The sequence below is a fragment of the Lepidochelys olivacea genome, assembly GCF_965140295.1.
Source record: "Lepidochelys olivacea isolate rLepOli2 genome assembly, chromosome: 2".
Classification (NCBI taxonomy): domain Eukaryota; kingdom Metazoa; phylum Chordata; order Testudines; family Cheloniidae; genus Lepidochelys; species Lepidochelys olivacea.
The window spans coordinates 179533365-179552814 of record NC_140412.1 but is presented as its reverse complement, the minus strand read 5'-3'; the positions used below and the strand labels follow the sequence as shown (position 1 = coordinate 179552814).

The 19450-nt window shown below is 39.6% G+C and overlaps 1 protein-coding gene across 3 annotated transcripts in view; it reads right to left on the bottom strand.

Moving 5' to 3' along the window:
- The window catches only part of VPS41 (VPS41 subunit of HOPS complex), a 173253-nt gene that overhangs the window by 84508 nt on the left and 69295 nt on the right, over positions 1–19450 (bottom strand). For all 3 annotated transcript variants that reach the window (XM_084621271.1, XM_084621272.1, XM_084621273.1), the window contains 3 exons: positions 5680–5799; positions 2746–2892; positions 1475–1541 (listed from right to left, as the gene is read on the bottom strand). In XM_084621271.1, coding sequence (XP_084477397.1) covers positions 1475–1541; positions 2746–2892; positions 5680–5799 — 334 coding nt within the window. The remainder of the gene's footprint in view (positions 1–1474; positions 1542–2745; positions 2893–5679; positions 5800–19450) is intronic.

Sequence of the window (19450 nt, the reverse complement as noted above, 5' to 3'; positions counted from 1 at the left end):
AAGTTCCCTCCACAAAAATCGCTAGCCTTCAGACATGTGTCTATGCAATTTGATAAAGCCTTACATTTTTTTTTTAAACGAAGTTCCACACAGAGTCCAATAAGGTCAACTACCTGTGTATGTATTAGAGTCTCTCCTGAAAAACTAAAAGCTGTTTTTGATCACTTATTATATAAATCATCCCATTTTATTATTTTCTAAAGGGGAAACCCAACAAGCTTTTGGGTACTGAAAAATGCAGATGACCTGAGAGTGGAACAGAAGGCTAAACTTCTCCTTCTACTTATGATTCTCTCATAAATTATATAGTTCTCCATTCAGATGATTCTGTAGGAAAAACAGAACAGTGCTCAATAAACGTATTTTGTAATCCACTTAATTTTCAGGTATTCCTTCCTCTCAAAATATTCAAACTTCTTGCATGTCCAGATGGAGACTGAGGATCATCCCAGTTAATTTTCAGATTTTTTCCTATGGATCTAGCCCAATCAGTACTAGTCACTAAATACTGTAATTTATGAAATTATGACATTTGCCTGAAATCACTATCAAAATGAATAGTATAAATTTATTTCCTGTGGAATCACTTGATTCAGTGTCCTGAAGTTAGACAACAGAGAGCGAAATCCTGCCCGATGGAAATCAATAGGAATTTTACTATTTTTAAACAGGACCTGGCTGGAAACCAATTTTGTATGGCAACCAATTTTGTCTAATCCCATGTCCTCATAACAGAGGACCAGGTAAGAGCAGAGGTTCTCAAAGTGTGGTCCATGCACTGCTTCCACGTACCCACAGAGTTGTTTTCATTACAATGGGGTGAGAGCTTTCACTCTTTCAAGAGGTTATGCTTCCTGCTAGTCACAGTCCAGAATAGGAATATCTTCCAGGGACTCTGGGGGCTTTTTATTTTTTAATTAAACAAAACAACCCCTCCCACAACCTGCTTTGTACCCTGCTTCTTGTATCTGTTTGTCAGGGGTTTTTTCCCCTGTATATTCAATGGTGACCAAAGTTACACACATGACCAGAACTGAAAGGATAGCAAAAACCAGGGAGGCAAAGCAAACTACAAGGAAACCTGACATTGGAGCAGTAGAGGCTGCACAACACCATGCCCAAGAGAGAGAAAATGGAGGGAAGGTGGTGAGCAAGGCAATCAAGCAGCACATAGTTACTTGAGAAGATGTGGGATTGGGAAGTTAGGAGCTATGGCACAAACAATCTCTGTTTTAAGAAAAGGGCCACAACACGAAGAAGTTTCAGACTCATGAGCGTCACAAGACAGAATTAGGCAAACTTCACAGATTAAAAAGAAGGATGACTTTGTGTTATTTCAAATTGCTACCTCTGAATGAGCCACGGATTCATTCTGAAATGAGAAAACAAGCCTTCCAAAATTATGTAATATTGAAATTTAGCTGTGAAAACCTTTTCTGTTATTTTTAAAAAGAGAGAGTTTGTGGGGTCATACTTATTTCTACATAGCGGCTGGGCAGGTCTCGCATTTCACTGGCGTGCCGCTCCTTTACCGAACATATCTAGAAAACAAAGAGATTTTATTCAGTACTATTCATCGCAAACTATTTTGCATTCTGAAACACTTAGAGACATATGCATTATTAGAGTTTTAGCATAGCCTGGGCTTTGCATTGCTGTAAGCTGGGCAATTACTATTTACCATTATCATTTAGAAGGAGACCATTAAAAACTGATGGAGCTGCAGGAAAGTGCTACTGTAACCCATAGTCACACAAATAAACGTTGGAGGAGGAAGGAAAAATGACAATTTAAAATCTGGTTACTGTGGTTCGTATATATTAGTAACTATGGGCTTGGTTTCTGTGTCACATCCTTCTTCCATTGAGTGATTCCTCAAGCTTTTCAATGGAACTAAAGTAGTGCTCATTCTGAGTAAGTGTGGCAGAACCAGGCCCTGTACATTTGTTTAGCTGATTTACAAAGCACTCTTGGTCTAGGTGTATGAATGTTATGAAACTGATACAACTTGCAAATGTATAAAAACAGGTGCAAAACTTTTAAACAAACCTCATAGTATAGAAAACTCTTCCAAGATATAAATGTCACAAAAAAGCTTTTCTTTTTTTTTTTTAAAAAAAGATGTTTCCCATCTCATTATATCCTCCCCCATACCATTTGTTCAGACCAGCCATTTTTAAATTTCCCACTGAGCACTAATGTAGCAGTCTGTTATTAGAAAGCATCTAACATTCTTGTAACAAATTTATCAGGCACGAGTCTCAGCAAATAACACACGCCTCCAGTGCATGTGTTTAAAATGCCAGCTCCCTGCTAAAACAGGATTGAAAGAAAAATATTCCTCTCCATTTCCATGGCTGAAGGAAATTGTGTATCCATTTCAGCAGTCACAAAAAGCCCACCTCATGACAAGCTGTTCTTGCTTATGCTAATAAAAATAAATGAATTCGACAACTCTCTAGGTGCTTTCAAAAGAGGTAATCTCTTGAAGGCACAGAAAAGAAAAAACTCCCCGGGGATTACACACACCGTATGTGCAGAGAAATCTGTCTGACCGTTGGGTGTCTGTCATTACTCCTCCTCATGAGGGTCAGCCCAATGATATTTCTACGGCAGCAGGAGTTCTGCACACAGTTGTCAAACCAAATTCCATTCTTTTCAATTGTCTTTGCTTTTCAAAACTAATCCTTTGTTTTTCTATCTGTGATAACAGCAAGCATTTATTACAAGGGCAGGTAATTATACCTTTACTGAAGTTCCCCAGCCAATAATCAGTGTTAAATTATCCTTCCAGCAAAGGCTGCAGGGATACATATCTGGGCGAAGGCTTATATCATCACGAGGCACATTGGTAATTCTTTGCTTGGAGATCACGTCAAGTATCTTCACACCCTGGAAGTTAAATACAATCCAATCTTACTTACTATGCCATCTCTCCTACAAACTGCATCTCAAAACATTGTGGTGTTCAGCGTTACATGACAGCATGTTCAGTTTATAGTATAAGTTACAGCAAACAGCTGTGTCCAAAGAATGTATGGCAGAAAAATATAAGTGTTCAATATTAAGACCAATATAACCCAGGAGAAGAGAAATTCAAGAGATACAAGCAAGGGAGACATATTTTAACCCATTTAATAAGTGATAGGATAGGATATAGAGACACAGTAAAGAGGAAGAGAAAAAGCACCAGATAGCAACATCTGAGACAGAAGGAGCTCCAGAGCAGAAGGATCTTGTGAAATTGTGGGAAGGAACAGAGAGAAGGCAGGGGCTGGATGTGCAGATGGAGTGAGGAGACAAAAAAAAGAAGAGCATCAGCATGTCTGAAGTAGAAGACAATGTTTTTTAAAGCAAACTAAACTCAAAATTAAAAGAAAACAATCAAAAGAAATAGAAAGTACATAGTAGAAAGCTGCAGTGTTTCTTTTATTAAGTTTGCTAGCAATTACCCACTCTAGAAGGAGGAGCCTGGTGAGGTTTGCAGATTTGTCAGAACATTTTTGGGGAGAGAATGACCAGATACAGGTAAAAGATTCTATCAGTTGAGCCTCTCCACAGCTGTTCACTTACAGCCAAGGAGGAGTCTCCACGGAGGTTAATGCTGTTTTAAGCAGCACTACCTCTCCCAATGAGAGGTTTAGGTTTATCTGCAGACAGAGCAGAAGATGATGCTACAAAGGATGGCCAATCCTCTGCTCCAGCATCTCTAAAACCAGTCCCACCTTCAAAATCTTGCTGAGCTGTGTTGGGGAGCATTAAAAATTCCCTAGCATGTGTTAACATAGAAACAGAACCACTTAGTGCACCGCATGCTAATGCAGGCTAACATTTACACCCCTCTGGTGCAGACTAAAGCATTGTGTAGACAAGTCCTTAGTCTTTTAGCTTAAACTGAAAAGGCTCATGTTTTTAGCTTTGGAGGTTCCCAGTAGATACACCCTGTGTCCCTTAACTGTAAACCCTGTAACTAGCTCATGCTGTCTGTGGCTCAAGCACAGAGGGGAACAAACAACAAACATGTCTTATGGCAGAATCAGGCCTTACAATTATAGATTCAATCTGATGGCTATTTCAGAATAGCAGAAGCCCAAAAGATTTGTACACAACATGTCAAAAGGAACTTGAGGAGAGAATAAGACCAACATAGCTAAATGGTAACATACAGACAGTTATGAGGACACAAAAGGCATTCTTTAAAGTGGTCTCAACAGTACGGAACACTAACTGCACTGGATAAGGAGTACATTAGAAATTAAAAAGGCTAAGAGAAAAACAAAGAGTCAAGAGTCAAATATATTAATCTTCTGGGGGGCAAGCATCATTTCACTTTCAACATAAGAAAAAGCCTGGCTATGACTTTTTTGTCTCTGACAAACGGCTTTCAGCATGTTATTAGTATTCCATGTTCCTATGTGGTACTCTCTAGAGACACCTCTCTTCAACTGTCATATCTACTCCCAGCAGATTCTCATAGAATAAATATTTTAATTGCATGGCTCTGAAAAGAATGGCTCTTCAGCTGTGGTCATGCAGGAAGATGAAACAGCCATTGAAGCTGCATTCTCCAATGGCAGAGTTGTCCAGAAGAAGCATGTCTCAGATTTGGCAGGCAATGCCTGTTGATTATATATAAATTAATTCTAAAAGTGGAACAGAGCAACTACTGAAAAAAATTCCTTGAATACTTCAGCTTCAAAAAATAACTAATAGAAAAAGGGTAACATTCAAAAGGGCTAAAATCCCATTTTCATAAGTGATGGGTTCCTAAGTGCCTAAGTCACATTTAAAATGAGACTTAGTTGCTTTTGAAAATGCTACCCACACTGGGCTTTGGCGTTTTTTACTCATCACTATTGGGCTTTGGCGTTTTTACTCAATTTAGGCCCTGACCTTGTAGTTTGAGCTGCAAATATGGGTGAAATTCCATGGTCTGTGTTATCCAGATGGTCAGACTAGATGACTACAGTGGTTCCTTTAGGTCTTAATCTATGAATTATACTTTTATTAAAAAGAGTCGATTTTCTGCTAAGTATTTTCCAAGCGGGACTCCCAAGGGCCTATCCAAATTAGGATTTTTTTTTTAAAAAAAGATTGCACCCATGGAACTACACTGATATTGTTGCACGGGTGTAGGGTGACCAGATGTCCCAATTTTATAGGTCTTTTTCTTGTATAGGCTCCTATTACCCCCACCCCCTGTCACAATTTATCACATTTGCTGTCTGGTCACACTACACAGGTGCAAACCTCAATGTAGACACCATTCATCAGTTTAAAGTAGGGATCCAATAATGTGATTCAGTATGGCGGCTGCCCAGTGCAAGCAGCACTGGTGTCAGCGCTGCTTTCCACAGGGGCAGGGTGCATCTCTAATAGGGGTTTGCACAGGGGTAAGTGTCTACAGTCCTTCAGAAGAATACAGCAACAGTGAGTGTACTGAAGACAGAGAGAGAAAAACACACCTCAAAAATACATTCTTCTCAATGTTTGATTGCATTAATATTCTGAATAATGGAGACAAATGTTTTAATATAGTAGAGTATTTTATAAAAGGAGCATTCTGACAAACTGACACTTTAAAATGCTTCAAGTATCGGCCAAATTTGATGCAACAATACCAGGTAACTTTCCATGTATATTTACCAGAGATGGCAAGATACAATAGTAAATACTTACCATATTATTGGCCCAAGCAATTAAGTGTCCTCTCCATTTTACATTTCTTATGTTTCCTTCTCCTTCGTGTAAAACAGAAGGCTTCCATCTGTTCATCCAAGTCTTCTCATATAATAGCAACTGTGGAGGAGTGTAACAAAAGCATAGTTCTGTGAAGTACTGCTATATATAAAATAAAACTTTTTTTGATTAGTAAGTATTTCTAATCTTTGTGTTTGAATTGAAAAAGAAAAAAGTGTCATCCAACCAAACAAAAAGAGAAGCAATAAGGTCAAATATTTTAAATAGTTTCCAATGTCAAAGCAATACATTTATTATTTCAGAATTAAATCTACATTAACAATAATAATAAGCTCTTATATGGCACTTATGAAATGGCTTTGAAAAGGAGGGCATAATTACACACATTATAAAGGTGGGGAAACCAAGCCACAGAGGGATGTGAAGTGATTTGCTCACGTGGCTGCAGGTAAGCGAGAAAACTGAGAATAGAATCCAGATCTTCTGACTCCAGTCCATCAATTTAACCATGGGACCACTGCTCCTTTCACGTAATAGGAGATTAGACATAGCTTTCTGCATGTACGGCATAACTAGCACCAATCAAGCCATGATATGTAGGCTCCAATCCCACGATCGGATCCCTTACAGCCATGCAGAACCACCTTTATTTCAATGGGGGCTCTACATAGGCATAAGAGGCCACCCATGCAGATTAGATTGCAAACTCTTTGGGACAGGAACCCTGCCTTCTGCCTATAAGAAAGGTTTCTATTATATTTAAAAACCATATACAGTAATTTTAAATAATTTCTGAAACTGGTAAGTACTTCACAGCAAAAGAGAAATAATGGTTAACTAAATGAAGATTGTTTCCACGACAAACCAAGTGTTAATCCATTCCAGTGTACTTCCAACACATTTTTATTTAATATGGTATTAACATTTCTGGGGTGCGGTCAGCTTATTAGCAACACATGAAAAAGCCAAAGCCCCTGCCCTGGAAAGCTTACAGTTGAAGGCCCCAATCCTGCCAACACTTATCCACATGAGTAACTCAGCTACTTCAATGAGTAGCTCATGTGCATATAACCGGACTACTCATGTGTAAAGTTATTCCCTGAAACCACTTATGCATGTATTGATACCAAGATATTAAGATACCAAGGAAACAATTCAAATGCAAGAAACTATTACAGACAAACTTGCCTACAGATGGAACATTTTTTTCTCTAAATGCATAAATGATTTGGATGATCAGAGATGATTTTTTAAAAAACACACTTATTATAAACAAGGCTTCAGGTGACAGCTATACAGATTGCATGTCTTTTGTATGACCACAAGATGGCACCAAAAGACAGATATTCCCAGAAAAAGTTTAACTGGAGGCAGAAAATGGAAGTTTTATCAGCAAGTTTTACATGTCAAATGCACTGCAGAGAGAACACTTTCTAACTTAACACACGCTTTGCAATTTCTCCCCCATCAAAATGAGATGATTTCAGTAACACCTGTCAATGTCTATGGATAATTGTTTCTTTGTTCATATAATCTACGAACAAGTCACAAACAAAAGAACTTTAAGTGGTATGAATCATTTGGCTTGTTTGCTTTAATATAAAATTAAGCTGAACTGAAAAATAATGACAAGAGAACTTTAATACAGGGAACTTAGAAATTGTTCCTATTGGTGGCTACATAGAATTGGAAATGATTTTTGCTAATTTACATAATATTAAAGAAAGTCTTGATGGAAAAAAAATAAAGTTATTCTTCAAGTGTTTGTTTTAATTCTTTTAAGTTAAAGTACTTCAAATGTGTGATATTTACTTAACTAGAAAGAAGTGTAAACTTTATTATTCACACCAATATTAAAAGTGGCTACATTTATAGTGAACAATATTGATTGCAAATTTAACCCCTTTCTCTTTGTGAGCAGATTGTGATCATTGAAAATATATTTGTTATTCGTAAGTGTTCACTGAGTTCCCTTGGAAAAATACTTTTAAACCTCTCTATTATACGTGGTTTTGTTAAGGCTCCCACAGTGAGTGACAAACTTTTAAGATTAGAGAATAATGAACAATTAACAGTAAACGCGTGTACTTTTGGTACAAGTTTTCAAGTGTTTATTCGTTCAGGATAAATTCCTGGCACTTTCAGAATGTATGATATTTACATATACAAGCTGCTGAATAAGAACAAACTGAATATATTTACAAAAATATGCCCAAATCAGGGTTTAAGAAAGCATACATCCCACTGTTTGGTCCTATATGTTACCTATTGTTGGCCAAACACACTGGAAAAAAAGATGAGGTTTGTAACAAGGAATTAAATTAAAACAGCAGCAAAGAACTGATAGCCATTATAACAAATGATTTCCAGTGGTTCTGAGAACCCCTCAACTCCAAGCGAACCGTGGGTACCCAGCACCTCTGAAAATTAGGCCTTAAATTAATACTTGAGAAATTTAAGATTTCCAAAATAAATGTGAAAATTTTTGCTTACACTAGTTCATTTAAATGGTGCTAAACTTTCCTCAATAATATAAATTTAGTAGAAAAAGTATTAAAGATAGCTTTGAAGTTCAACTAAATTCTATTTGAATGTCAACTGTTTCCTAAAGCATTATATAGGATAGGCAATGTTACATTATTTAGACCCACAATACACACCAATTTAGAATTATTATATTATGGTAGACAATGTCCTTTATGGATTCTTAATAGCTGTGTAAACCCACCTGCCTATAGTGAAGAATATTTTTGTGGGGGGAGTCGGGGGAAGGAACATCTACATATTGTGCCATATTGCTGTTTTGAAATCTCACCCCACCACAACAGACAACCCCTGCCCTGAATAATTTATAGGTGTAAGCCCCAAACACTTACACATGTGCCTACCTTTACGCACATAAATAGTTTCCCCATGAAATGCAAAACAAGTGTTTGCCGGATCAGAGTTGACACAGACAAAGGCTGGGAGAAAAGAAGAATTGCTAACCCCATTTTGCAGATGAAGAAACAGAGACCCCACTGAGGAAAACGTCCCCATACAGGACAGCACATAAGTATGGAGTTTCCCTGAACTGGGGCCAGAGATTAAGTGACTTGTTCCACGTCACATAGGGAGTCTGTAGCAGAGGAGGGAGTTGAACCCAGTCTCCTAAATCTCAAACCAGTGTCCTAATCACAAGGTCAGCCTTCCATTTCCAAAAGTGCAACAGTAACTAATACTGGTGCCAACAGAAAGAACTCCTAATCTAGTGGCTTCAATAAGACAACATTCTTCTCTCAAAAATGTTATACTAATTTAACTGCAATAAAACTATACACACTATTTTACTGACATTTAATAAAATCTATTTCTCTTTTCCTCACAATACAGCCACCTTGAGACTCACTGAACATGAATGTTCTACAAAGCATTTTAGAAGTTTGTAATCCATTGAGCATATTTCTCTTAAAAACAGTTGGTTAATTTATTTAGTTCATTTTCCACACAGCTATAATATTGAATTGTCATCATCACAAAACCAAAAACAATTTAAACTCAATGGGAGCTATGTACGTAGAGAGAAAAAAAAAGTTTCCAAGACAGGGTTTCCCCTGTCCTCTCTCCTTCTGGTTGGGGAAGGTATTTTAGGGCTTTACTTCCCATAAATCCACTTTCTGGCAGCTGGCACTGTCAGTATTTATTTTTCAGCAACAGTAGCAAAATCACTTCCTTGCATTCTCTACAATATCCTTCATTCTTCTCTCTGTTTTGTACTGATAGATCTCTCCAGTTCTTTGTTACAGTATAGCAGTGTTTAAGATGCATATCCCAATATCTCCTGCTTGTATAATGTATCATATTATAATATGGCTGCAATAAAACAAACCAACCTAAACCTTCTCTGACATTATCACACTAGATACAGGCCTTGACCCAAATTCCTCACTATTACAGAGAAGGGGTGGGCAAAGCTTTGCCACATTGGAATCTTCTTGGTTTCTCACCACTTTATTTGTTTTATGGTGTTTTAATGAAAGACTCCTCAGGAATTTTCTAAATGTTGAATAAGCACACACATGCCTATAGTCAACCCCTGCACTTCTAACTGTGGCAACAGTAAGAGAAGCCTGCTGAAACGTATTCGTTGGTAGCTTGTTCAACGGGATTGAGCAGAGGACTTGTTGATGTTAAAACTGAGTCAATGTAATTCAACTGGATTATTGAACACCACTCTGCGGATCTTGCACTATTAATATATCAGCCTTCTTGGAGAGAGCTCAGAACTCTTCTGTGGAGTGCAGCCACTAAAGAGAATAGACTTGTGTTTTGACCTAATGGAGCCTGTCATGCAATTAGCACTAATGCTAATTACATGTAACCTCAGTCTTTAAACTATGAATAGGAATCCTCAATCATCTGAATAAAGATACCAAAGACTACAGCAACAGCAGTGTCAATGGGATGAAATTTAAACTGATTTTTTCCAGCTACCAAATACTATTTTCACAACAATGAAATGAAAAACACTCTTTCCACACAAAAATCAAAAGTTTCAAAGGGAACAAATTGTTCTTTACAGCTAATTTCTACATGCAAAATGTGGGATATTACCTGTATCTAGATCACATAAAAATAACGTGTAGTTATTTCTTCTTGAAGATACTGAAGAGTTTTAACATTTGCACATGATATTGGACACTACTGCAGTGGATGTGGGGAAGCAACGTGCCCATTTTTTTTTTCCGTATCAAATCAGAGAGGTTAAGTGACAAACCCAAGGTACAGATACACGTTACTAACCCAACCTAATACTGTACATTAAGATTTGTATTTAGCCAGGAATGCAGAATTAGTCAATGTTATATATATGTATAGTGCAAATAAATACTCCTGTTACAAATGGCAATGAGGTGGGTGGATTCAAAGAAGGCAGCAGAGGCTGTGGCCAATAAATAGAGGGCCGTTTCTCCCAAATAAACTATAACTAACAACAACATAACTGTGAATAAATTCCATAGCTTCAAACCCAGGAGGATTCAGGGAGACTATTTCTATTGGATTAAATCTTAACTGTTTTAACTGATGGATTCTACTGATCACCAGCACACAAACTGCCAACAGCATGATTTAACCTGAAAATCCAAACTTCCCATACTAAGAAGTTAATTATCCTGTTAAACGTATGTATACCTTTCTACACTTCATGTATTTTGATACTTTATGTTTAGATCTCAGGTACAGCTGTTAAATATTTTTATATACATACACTGTATGTTTCTACACACAAATATATGGATTATAAATATGATTTACTTCCATATACTACACAAGTGAATTCTAATTCTCTCTCTCTGACTGAACAAGATGCATATGGTGTTGACTGGGGGAAAAAGCCCATCAGGTGACATATACGTATTAGACTATCTGTTTACTAAGTGAAGAAGACATCACTACTATTAGAGCACTCATCTAAAGAATATCACTACATATATCAAGTATATTCAAAACATCCTACATCCTTGTGAGCAAGTCATAGCTAGAAATTACTTTGGCTTGGCGAATGCTTCAGCCTGTACCCTGTTTAAGGTAAATTACCCAATGCCTGGACACAGATTGCCATAGTACTTGCTCTTACTTCACTTCACTTAAACTGGACCTCTCAGTATTTACTGACTGACATTTTACAGCTTACAAAGCAATCTGCCTTTCTTGTCTGGCACTCTTCTTCTACACAACGCAATGCCAAACAGCTGACTATCTGGTTTCTAAAAATGGACTCTGCTGCAAACAGCATCCTGACAATTTAATAATTTGTCAAAGTAGTCCAGCCAGCGATTATGAAGTACATATTGTAGGGTTCAGAGGTAAAGGTCATCTGCTCACTCAAAAAGCAAAGTTAAACTGCATCTGCTGACACTAAAAAAAAAAAAAATCAGACAATTAAAAATAAAAAAAACTGAGACATTCTGTGGCAGACCTGACTTTAACATACAAATTTCACTGCTATGCTGGTAGCAGCAGCTGCAGCTTTATGAGAAGAATGCTATTTCTCCCTTCCCATCTGTGAATTGTTCAAGATCTCTATTCTATTTCTGTATTAGAGATTGCCATAAATTGGAAGTGAAACAGAATTTAGAATAACTTGTTTGTGTTGTGTCAAGCAGTGGAGACTATGAATGCTGCCCTGGAATTCTAGTACTGAAAAAATTAGTTTAGGGGTTTAAACTAAGAGTTTGCCAATATGCCAAAGACTTTTCGCTATTGTTACGACATGCAAGATAAAGGGCCTAGTGTTCAAACTTGGGCACCTAAATTAGATGCTCTTTAAAAAATACTATATCATACATATATGCTTAGAAAATGTATTGGGGACATCCATGTTTGAAAATTATTCCTTGTACCTCCAGCCTCTCTAACAACAGAAATCTATGCCTAATTTTTTAAAAACTGACTAGCAAGTTTGAGTGCTCAACTTAAGACATCCTAAGAAAGATTTTCATTTCCAGAAAGAACTCAGCACCCTTAGCCTAAAAATTACATTCCTTTAAAAGGTGTTTCCTGTTGGGCACCCAAAAATTGTGGCACTCAAAATCGCTAGTCACTCTGAAAAATGTAAGCCCTAGAATTAAGTGCCTGATCCCATGAGGTGATGAACACCCTTATTTCTTACTGATTTCAAGAGGCTTGAGCATCAGCTGGAATGTGCTAAGTGTCCACACCATCTAGTAAGATAGGCCCACAAAATCTTAATTAACAAACATACCTAAATTGATCCCGTGTAACAGTGGAAGGCATCAGTAACTAACCAATATCCTAGCAATATCCTGAAAAGTGCCTTCACTAATCACTTTTTGATATTGGTCAAAGCACGAAGTGTAAAGTGTCATCAATGGCTTTACCAAGAGAAAGAGTTCAGAAGAGCAGAGCAATTTAAAGTATCTTTGAACAAGAGATAATATCCAATAACTTGATTTTGGAACTTACATATCTTTTATCTTCCTTCCCAGTTCATTTTGCCTGTAATGCTCCAAATACAGGGGATACTTGTTTTGTTCACCTAACCAATAGGTTAGTAAATGCCAGCATTCTAAGGGTGAAGTGAAGAATACCTTTATTTCAGCTTTACCACCCTCATTAGCTAGCTTTCACCCTGTTATTTTAAAAGATTAGACCTTTTTTTCAGGCAGAAGTTTACTGCCTCCAATAGCACAGTATTTGTCTCTTCCCCATGCCTTGAAACTCTACTGCCTGCTCTACTGCCAGGGATGCCCTGTTATTTACAATATATTATTAATTATTATTATTATTATTATTTCAGGGTTACCATCATCTGCCAAGTGCTCCATTCAAAATGGTACTGTACTTAATTGCAGAGTTAAGAAAGGACAATGTATTTAGTACCATAGCCATTGCCTCTAGTTGAGCTCGTATCAGTGCACTTCCATAATACACCTACTCTTTTCAGGAGAAGAAAAAACATTTATTTCTAAAAAGCTGGTCCTGGCCGACAATATGGGGCAATTATTTTATCCACATTTTCAATAATTTTGCATTTCTTATTCAGATGAATGGGTTTAACAGTGCAGGATATATATTATATATATTTTACAATTTGTGTAAGTAAAAGGTTGTTTTTGCATTTTAATTTGACCACAGCACAATGTTTTTTCTTTTAAAAACCTCTGAAGTGTCTACAGAACATATTGAGTTTAGTAGCTTTGCAGAGCTTGTACAACATAAATAAATTTTTTCAATGTCTGATCACTTTAATGGCTCCTAAAGGAGCCATTGTTGTTTATTGAGTACAATGGTGTTTTTAAAATATATTCACCCACAGAACCTCACAGATTCCGAAGATCCACTCAATGCTGGGATCAAGATTTTATAATTATATACCCTTACACCCAGCACACTACTTAGGCTATGGCTACACTTGCAGATGTAGAGCGCCGGGAGTTAAACCAGCCCTCAGAGACAGCAGCAGGGAAAGCACTAGCATGTGTTCACATTGTTCGCTGCAAGCGCAGTGGCCTGGCCACATTAGCAGCTCTTGCAACGCCACAGAGAGCAGTGCATTGTGGTAGCTATCCCAGTGTGCAAGTGGCTGCAGCATGCTTTTCAAATGGATGGGTGGAGTGTGACAGGGAGTGTGTTGTGTGTATGTGGGGGGAGAGACTATGTTTTGGGGGGCAGAGTGTGTCAGCATGCTGTCTTGTAAGTTCAGACAGCAGCGGCGGGGAAGGAGGAAACCCCGAAATCAGCCCCCACCCCTACCCCTCCCTCTCTCTCACACACAAATGCCTGCCTCTGCAGCAGGAGCATTCCACAGTAATGGTTTGCTTTGTGTCCCGGCTGCCAGAAACGGAGCTTTGAAAGGGAATATCCGCATGCCTGCAGCCCAGTTCAAAACATTGACCAGAGTGGCCACTTGACTTCAAGGAATTATGGGACGTTTCCGGAGGCCAATCACAGTGCAGTAATGCAACACGTCACCCACACTGACACCCCGGTGCTCCAGCCCGGGCACAGCAAGCTCTATGCTTCTCATGGAGGCGGATATCCAGGAGTGCTCCAGCTGCAGAGTCCAGGCGCTCTAAGCGCGTTGCCAGTGTGAACACCTCTGAGTTAGGGTGCCCAGGGCTGATTTAACGTGCTCTAACTTGCAAGTGTAGCCAAGCCCTTAGATGTTTTTTCATGTCTATAATTTGGCCACAATATTCACATAATGGATAATAGCAGCTCCTTGGACATTATGAGATATTATATGCCATATCCTTTATGAAGGACTGATTTGTCTCAAAGCAAATAGCATTGAGGAGGAGGTAATTAATAAACATAGGCCCTGATTCAGGGTATTAAGTGCAACACTAAAGCAGGTATATTAAAATTAACAAAAGGGGATGCAATAAAACGCATGTTTAAGTGCTTTCTAGACTAGGGGCCGCAAACGCTACTAAAATAGTATATAGTGGGATAGACCAATGCAAGCAAAACATTCAAGGAAAAAAACAAACAAAATAATTACATATTTGTTCAATAACTGTTGTTCTTCAAGATATGTTGCATATGTCCATTCTACTTTAGGTGTGTGTATATGCCAGAGGACCCAAAGCCAGAGGTCTTTTTCTCATAGTGGTATCCATCAGGCGGTGCATGCACCCTGTGCACATTTGAGTTGCTAGCTGAGGGTATAAAGAGATGGAGCCACCTTGACCCCACCCTCCATTTCCTTCACACCCAAAACCTGTATTTTTTGAGACTCCAGCATAGAGGGGAAGGAGAGTGGGTCATGGAGGGGTCATGCAACATCTCAAAGCACAACCGTTATCGAATAGTTATGTAACTTTTTTCTTCTTTGAGTGCTTGCACATGTCCATTCCACATCAGGTGACTCACAAGCAGTTCCACATGGAGGAAGGTATCACAGTCTACATAAACAAGGACCACTCTCCTAAATCTAGCATCATCCCTTGAGGCCTGGGACAGAACATAATGAGTGGTGAAGGTATGAACAAAGAAACAAGTCACAGCCCTGAAAATGTCACGAAGGAGTATGTGACATAAGAAAGCAGTCAAGGCTGCTTGTGCTCTCGTAAAGTGTGCTAAAACTCTTTGAGGTGGTAGAACCTTAGCCAGATAACCCAGATGGATATAGTTGAGCCTCCACACAGCGATCGGTTGTCCCTTCGTCCTGTCAGCAAAGGAGACAAATGGTTATGGAGACACTTGAAACTGCTTAATCCTGACCTCTTAAAAGGCTAATGCCCTCTGGACATCCAAAGTATGGCATTTTTACTCCTCTTTATGAGAGTGAGGTTTCAGGGGAAAAAAAAGTTAGTAACTATATAGGCTGATTTGGATGAAAAGTCAAACACTACTTTAGTGAGAAATGTAGGGTGTGGACACAAACTAACTGTATTTTTATTTTTAAAAACTGTATATGCAACCAAAGCTGGAAATTCTGCTGCTCCTGGCCAAAATAATAGCCACTGGGAATGCCACGTTCTTTGAGACATGAAAAATGGTGCAAGTATCTAAAAGCTTAAAAAAGGGGGCCCCATTAAAACTCCAGTACCAAATTTAGATCCTGGGATGGTATGGTCTTTTATAGGAAGGAAGAGCCTGTCCAATCCTTTTAAGAATCTAACAGTCATAGGGCTGGAAAAAAACAGACCTTCCTTCTATAGGAGGATGAAATGCTGAGAAAGCTGCCAGATTAACTTTCAGGGAACTGGCAGAGTTCTTTTTTCCTTCAGATGAAGCAGGTAGACCAGAATACACTGTATGGGAGCCTGTGAAGGAGAGTTACTTTTCTACTGAGATCACAGAGAACCTCCTCCATTTTCTAAGCTAAGCATTCATGCTAGTTAAGAGAACATTCTAAACTTCAAGGAAACAGCTTCCTGGGGAGTTAGCCACTGAGCAACCAAGAGTCAGCTGTATTCTGGACTCCACTTTAGCATCATCTGGCAATTTGACCATAAATTTCAAGATGGAAGCCCAGTTAGAGTAGTCAAAGTGAGCCAACAAAGCTTGATGGTTTGCAATTTTAAACTGCAATCCTGATGAAGAATACATCTTTCTCCCAAACAAATCCAATTTCTTTGCATCTTTGTATTTGGGAGCAGATATAGGTCATCCCCATTTCACCTTTTCATTCACAGCAGTCATTACCAGAGGCCCTCAGATTGGTTACAAATAAAAACACCCATGCTTCTGGGAAGGAAACGGATATCTTTTCTCAGTCCTTTTAGCAGTGGGCATCAGAGAGGAGGAAGTTTGCCAAAGGTTCTTGTAAGGCTCCAAGATGACCTTCTAATAGGTAAAGCCACTGTAGCAGGTCCTGCAGTATGCAGAATATCCACTAACTTGTGTGAATTATCCTGAACTTGTTTCACCTGTAAACCCAGGGACGTGGCTACCCTACTTTAAGTTTCTGATATGTCTTATAGTCATGAGGAATTGGGGAGGATGATTCAGAGATGACGACCTCATGCAGGGAAGCTAAGGAAGTGTTGAGCTTCCTTAATCTGCATTAATCTGTTCTGCTGACCACTGAACCTCTGTACCAGAAGGGGCAGGCACAGGAGGAATAAGGTTCGTTGCTTGCGGAGTACCAGGACACATACCACGTGCCTTGACAGTGACTTTGACTTAGAAGTGCAGCTGCTAGGAGAAGAGGATTTAAGAGGGTGTGGGGGAACCTGGCCACTGTTGTACCTCATATGATACCAGAGCCCAGCCTCGAGACATCGTCTCCCTGAACCTGCTTCTATGACAAATGACTGTGCTGAGAACTTGACTTATGCAAGGATGAATGGGGAGAAGCATAAAACCTTCTGTAATGAATGTAAGATGCCATCTTTGACTCTAAGTAGTAAACAGTCTGAAGGACAAGGTGGTGTGGCTCTGGGGAGAGTAGCAGAAGACCAGGACCTGGTCTGACAGGAATTAGATGGTATTGCAGGAAGCACTGGTGGCTTTGCTGTTGAAGGTACCAAATGTCTGCCCTGTTGCACTGAAGAGTTGGTGAGGCCTCATCTGGAGTACTGTGTCCAGTTTTGGGCCCCACACTACAAGAAGGATGTGGATAAATTGGAGAGAGTCCAGCGAAGGGCAACAAAAATGATTAGGGGTCTGGAACACATGACTTATGAGGAGAGGCTGAGGGAGCTGGGATTGTTTAGCCTGCAGAAGAGAAGAATGAGGGGGGATTTGATAGCTGCTTTCAACTACCTGAAAGGGGGTTCCAAAAAGGATGGCTCTAGACTGTTCTCAATGGTAGCAGATGACAGAACGAGGAGTAATGGTCTCAAGTTGCAGTGGGGGAGGTTTAGATTGGATATTAGGAAAAACTTTTTCACTAAGAGGGTGGTGAAACACTGGAATGCGTTACCTAGGGAGGTGGTAGAATCTCCTTCCTTAGAGGTTTTTAAGGTCAGGCTTGACAAAGCCCTGGCTGGGATGATTTAACTGGGAATTGGTCCTGCTTCGAGCAGGGGGTTGGACTAGATGACCTTCTGGGGTCCCTTCCAACCCTGATATTCTATGATTCTATGATTCTAAGAGCATCTGGTCCCCCAAAACACCAACAAGTGCCCAGTTTATAACAGCGCTGAGTGAATAGGTGCAGAGGATGATCCTGGGACCAGGGCTCAGATAGCAGGAATTGTTGGTCCCTGAACCTCATCCTGCATTAGTGGTGAGTCCATAAATGATAGGCAAAGGAAGCCCCTGACTGCCGCAAATGTCTCAGGCATCTTTGGTACAGAGAATTTAAGATGCATTATAGATGACATTGATGCCACAGGACAGTGGTTCTCAACCAGGGGTCCAGGTCCCATGGTGAGCAGGGGAGGGGGGGGGGCGCAAGCAGGTTTCAGGGTGTCCGCCAAAATAAACGAGAGAGCAGGGCTGGTGGTAGACTCACTGGGGCCTAGAGCTGAAGCCCAAGCCCCACTGCCCTGGGCTGAAGCCAAAGCTTGAGCAACTTAGCTTTGCGGGCCACCTGTGGCATGGAGCCCCAGACAATTGCCCTGCTTGCTATTCCCTAATGCCAGCCATGACTTTTAATCTACTGGATATGCAGAAAAAGAGTTGTTGTGGACCAGGCGGGCCGTGGAGTTTTTATAGCATGTTGCGGGGTGGGGATGGGGGGGCCTCAGAAAGAAAAAGGCTGAGAACCCCTGCCACAGGAGGTCCCAGCAATGGAGTCAGTCTCCACAGTATCTCATGTAGCAGTGGAATGAATGATTCTACATCATAGACAATGAATGTGGTACCAGGGAGCACCTATCTGGAGTTGGCTTAGCTCTAAACTTGGTATCAATCTTCTTGTCTGATTCTGTCAGAGGCTTAGCATTCAAAGAAGAGGGCCTCTTCTGGTTAGAAGAGGTTGAAGCGTTCAACTACTGCTGCTGCTTGTGCGGTAACAGAGACAGAGAATCGTATCTTCTCAACAACACAGAGATGTCACCAAACCTGGTGGTATGCTCAGAGATGGAGTAGAGTCTGAACCCCTGTGTACCAACACCTAGGTGCCAAGGATGGGCACCAACCTGCCTTCAGTAGGATGTGTTAGTCAAATGTCCCTCCACTTCTTAGTCCTTAACCCCCCCTACAGATAGGGCACTTATGCCTCACAGGTCCTTCTCCAGACACTTAAAACAGCGGGAGTGAGGATCACTGACAGGTACAGATTTGTTACATTCAGAACAGAGCTTAAAACCCGGGGTCTTAGGCATGCCCCAGTTCAAGCTTAAAGCTCAAACAAAATGAAACAAAAATGTTCCTAAAATGAGTACCAATACAACAACAAAATCTAGAAACATTTTATCTAAAGGCAAAACGGGAAAGAGTACAACAAGGACACATGCTCCAACTACCGTCCGCAGATAGTGAGAAGGAACTGAGAGTGTTCAGGACAATTCACTCATTTATGCCCTTGGCTAGCAGCATGACCATACACAGGGCACACGATCTGCCCCACCGGTACGATTATGGGAAAAGTATCTGGCTTCGGCTCACTGGCTTGCAGACACCTTAAATAGGTGCAAGCATTCAAATGGTAAACAGCCTTCACTCTTTCTGAAATGACTATATGAATAATCAGGCTTGGCAGAATTGGATTTTTATGATTTTATAATTTATAATATTAGGCATTTTTGTATTTTTTTATCAATTTAAATTTTCACAGCTGTGCAATATTATGGGTTGTAAGCATTTTTTTCTATTTTTCTATTTTCATCTATTTAAATGTTCACAGTTG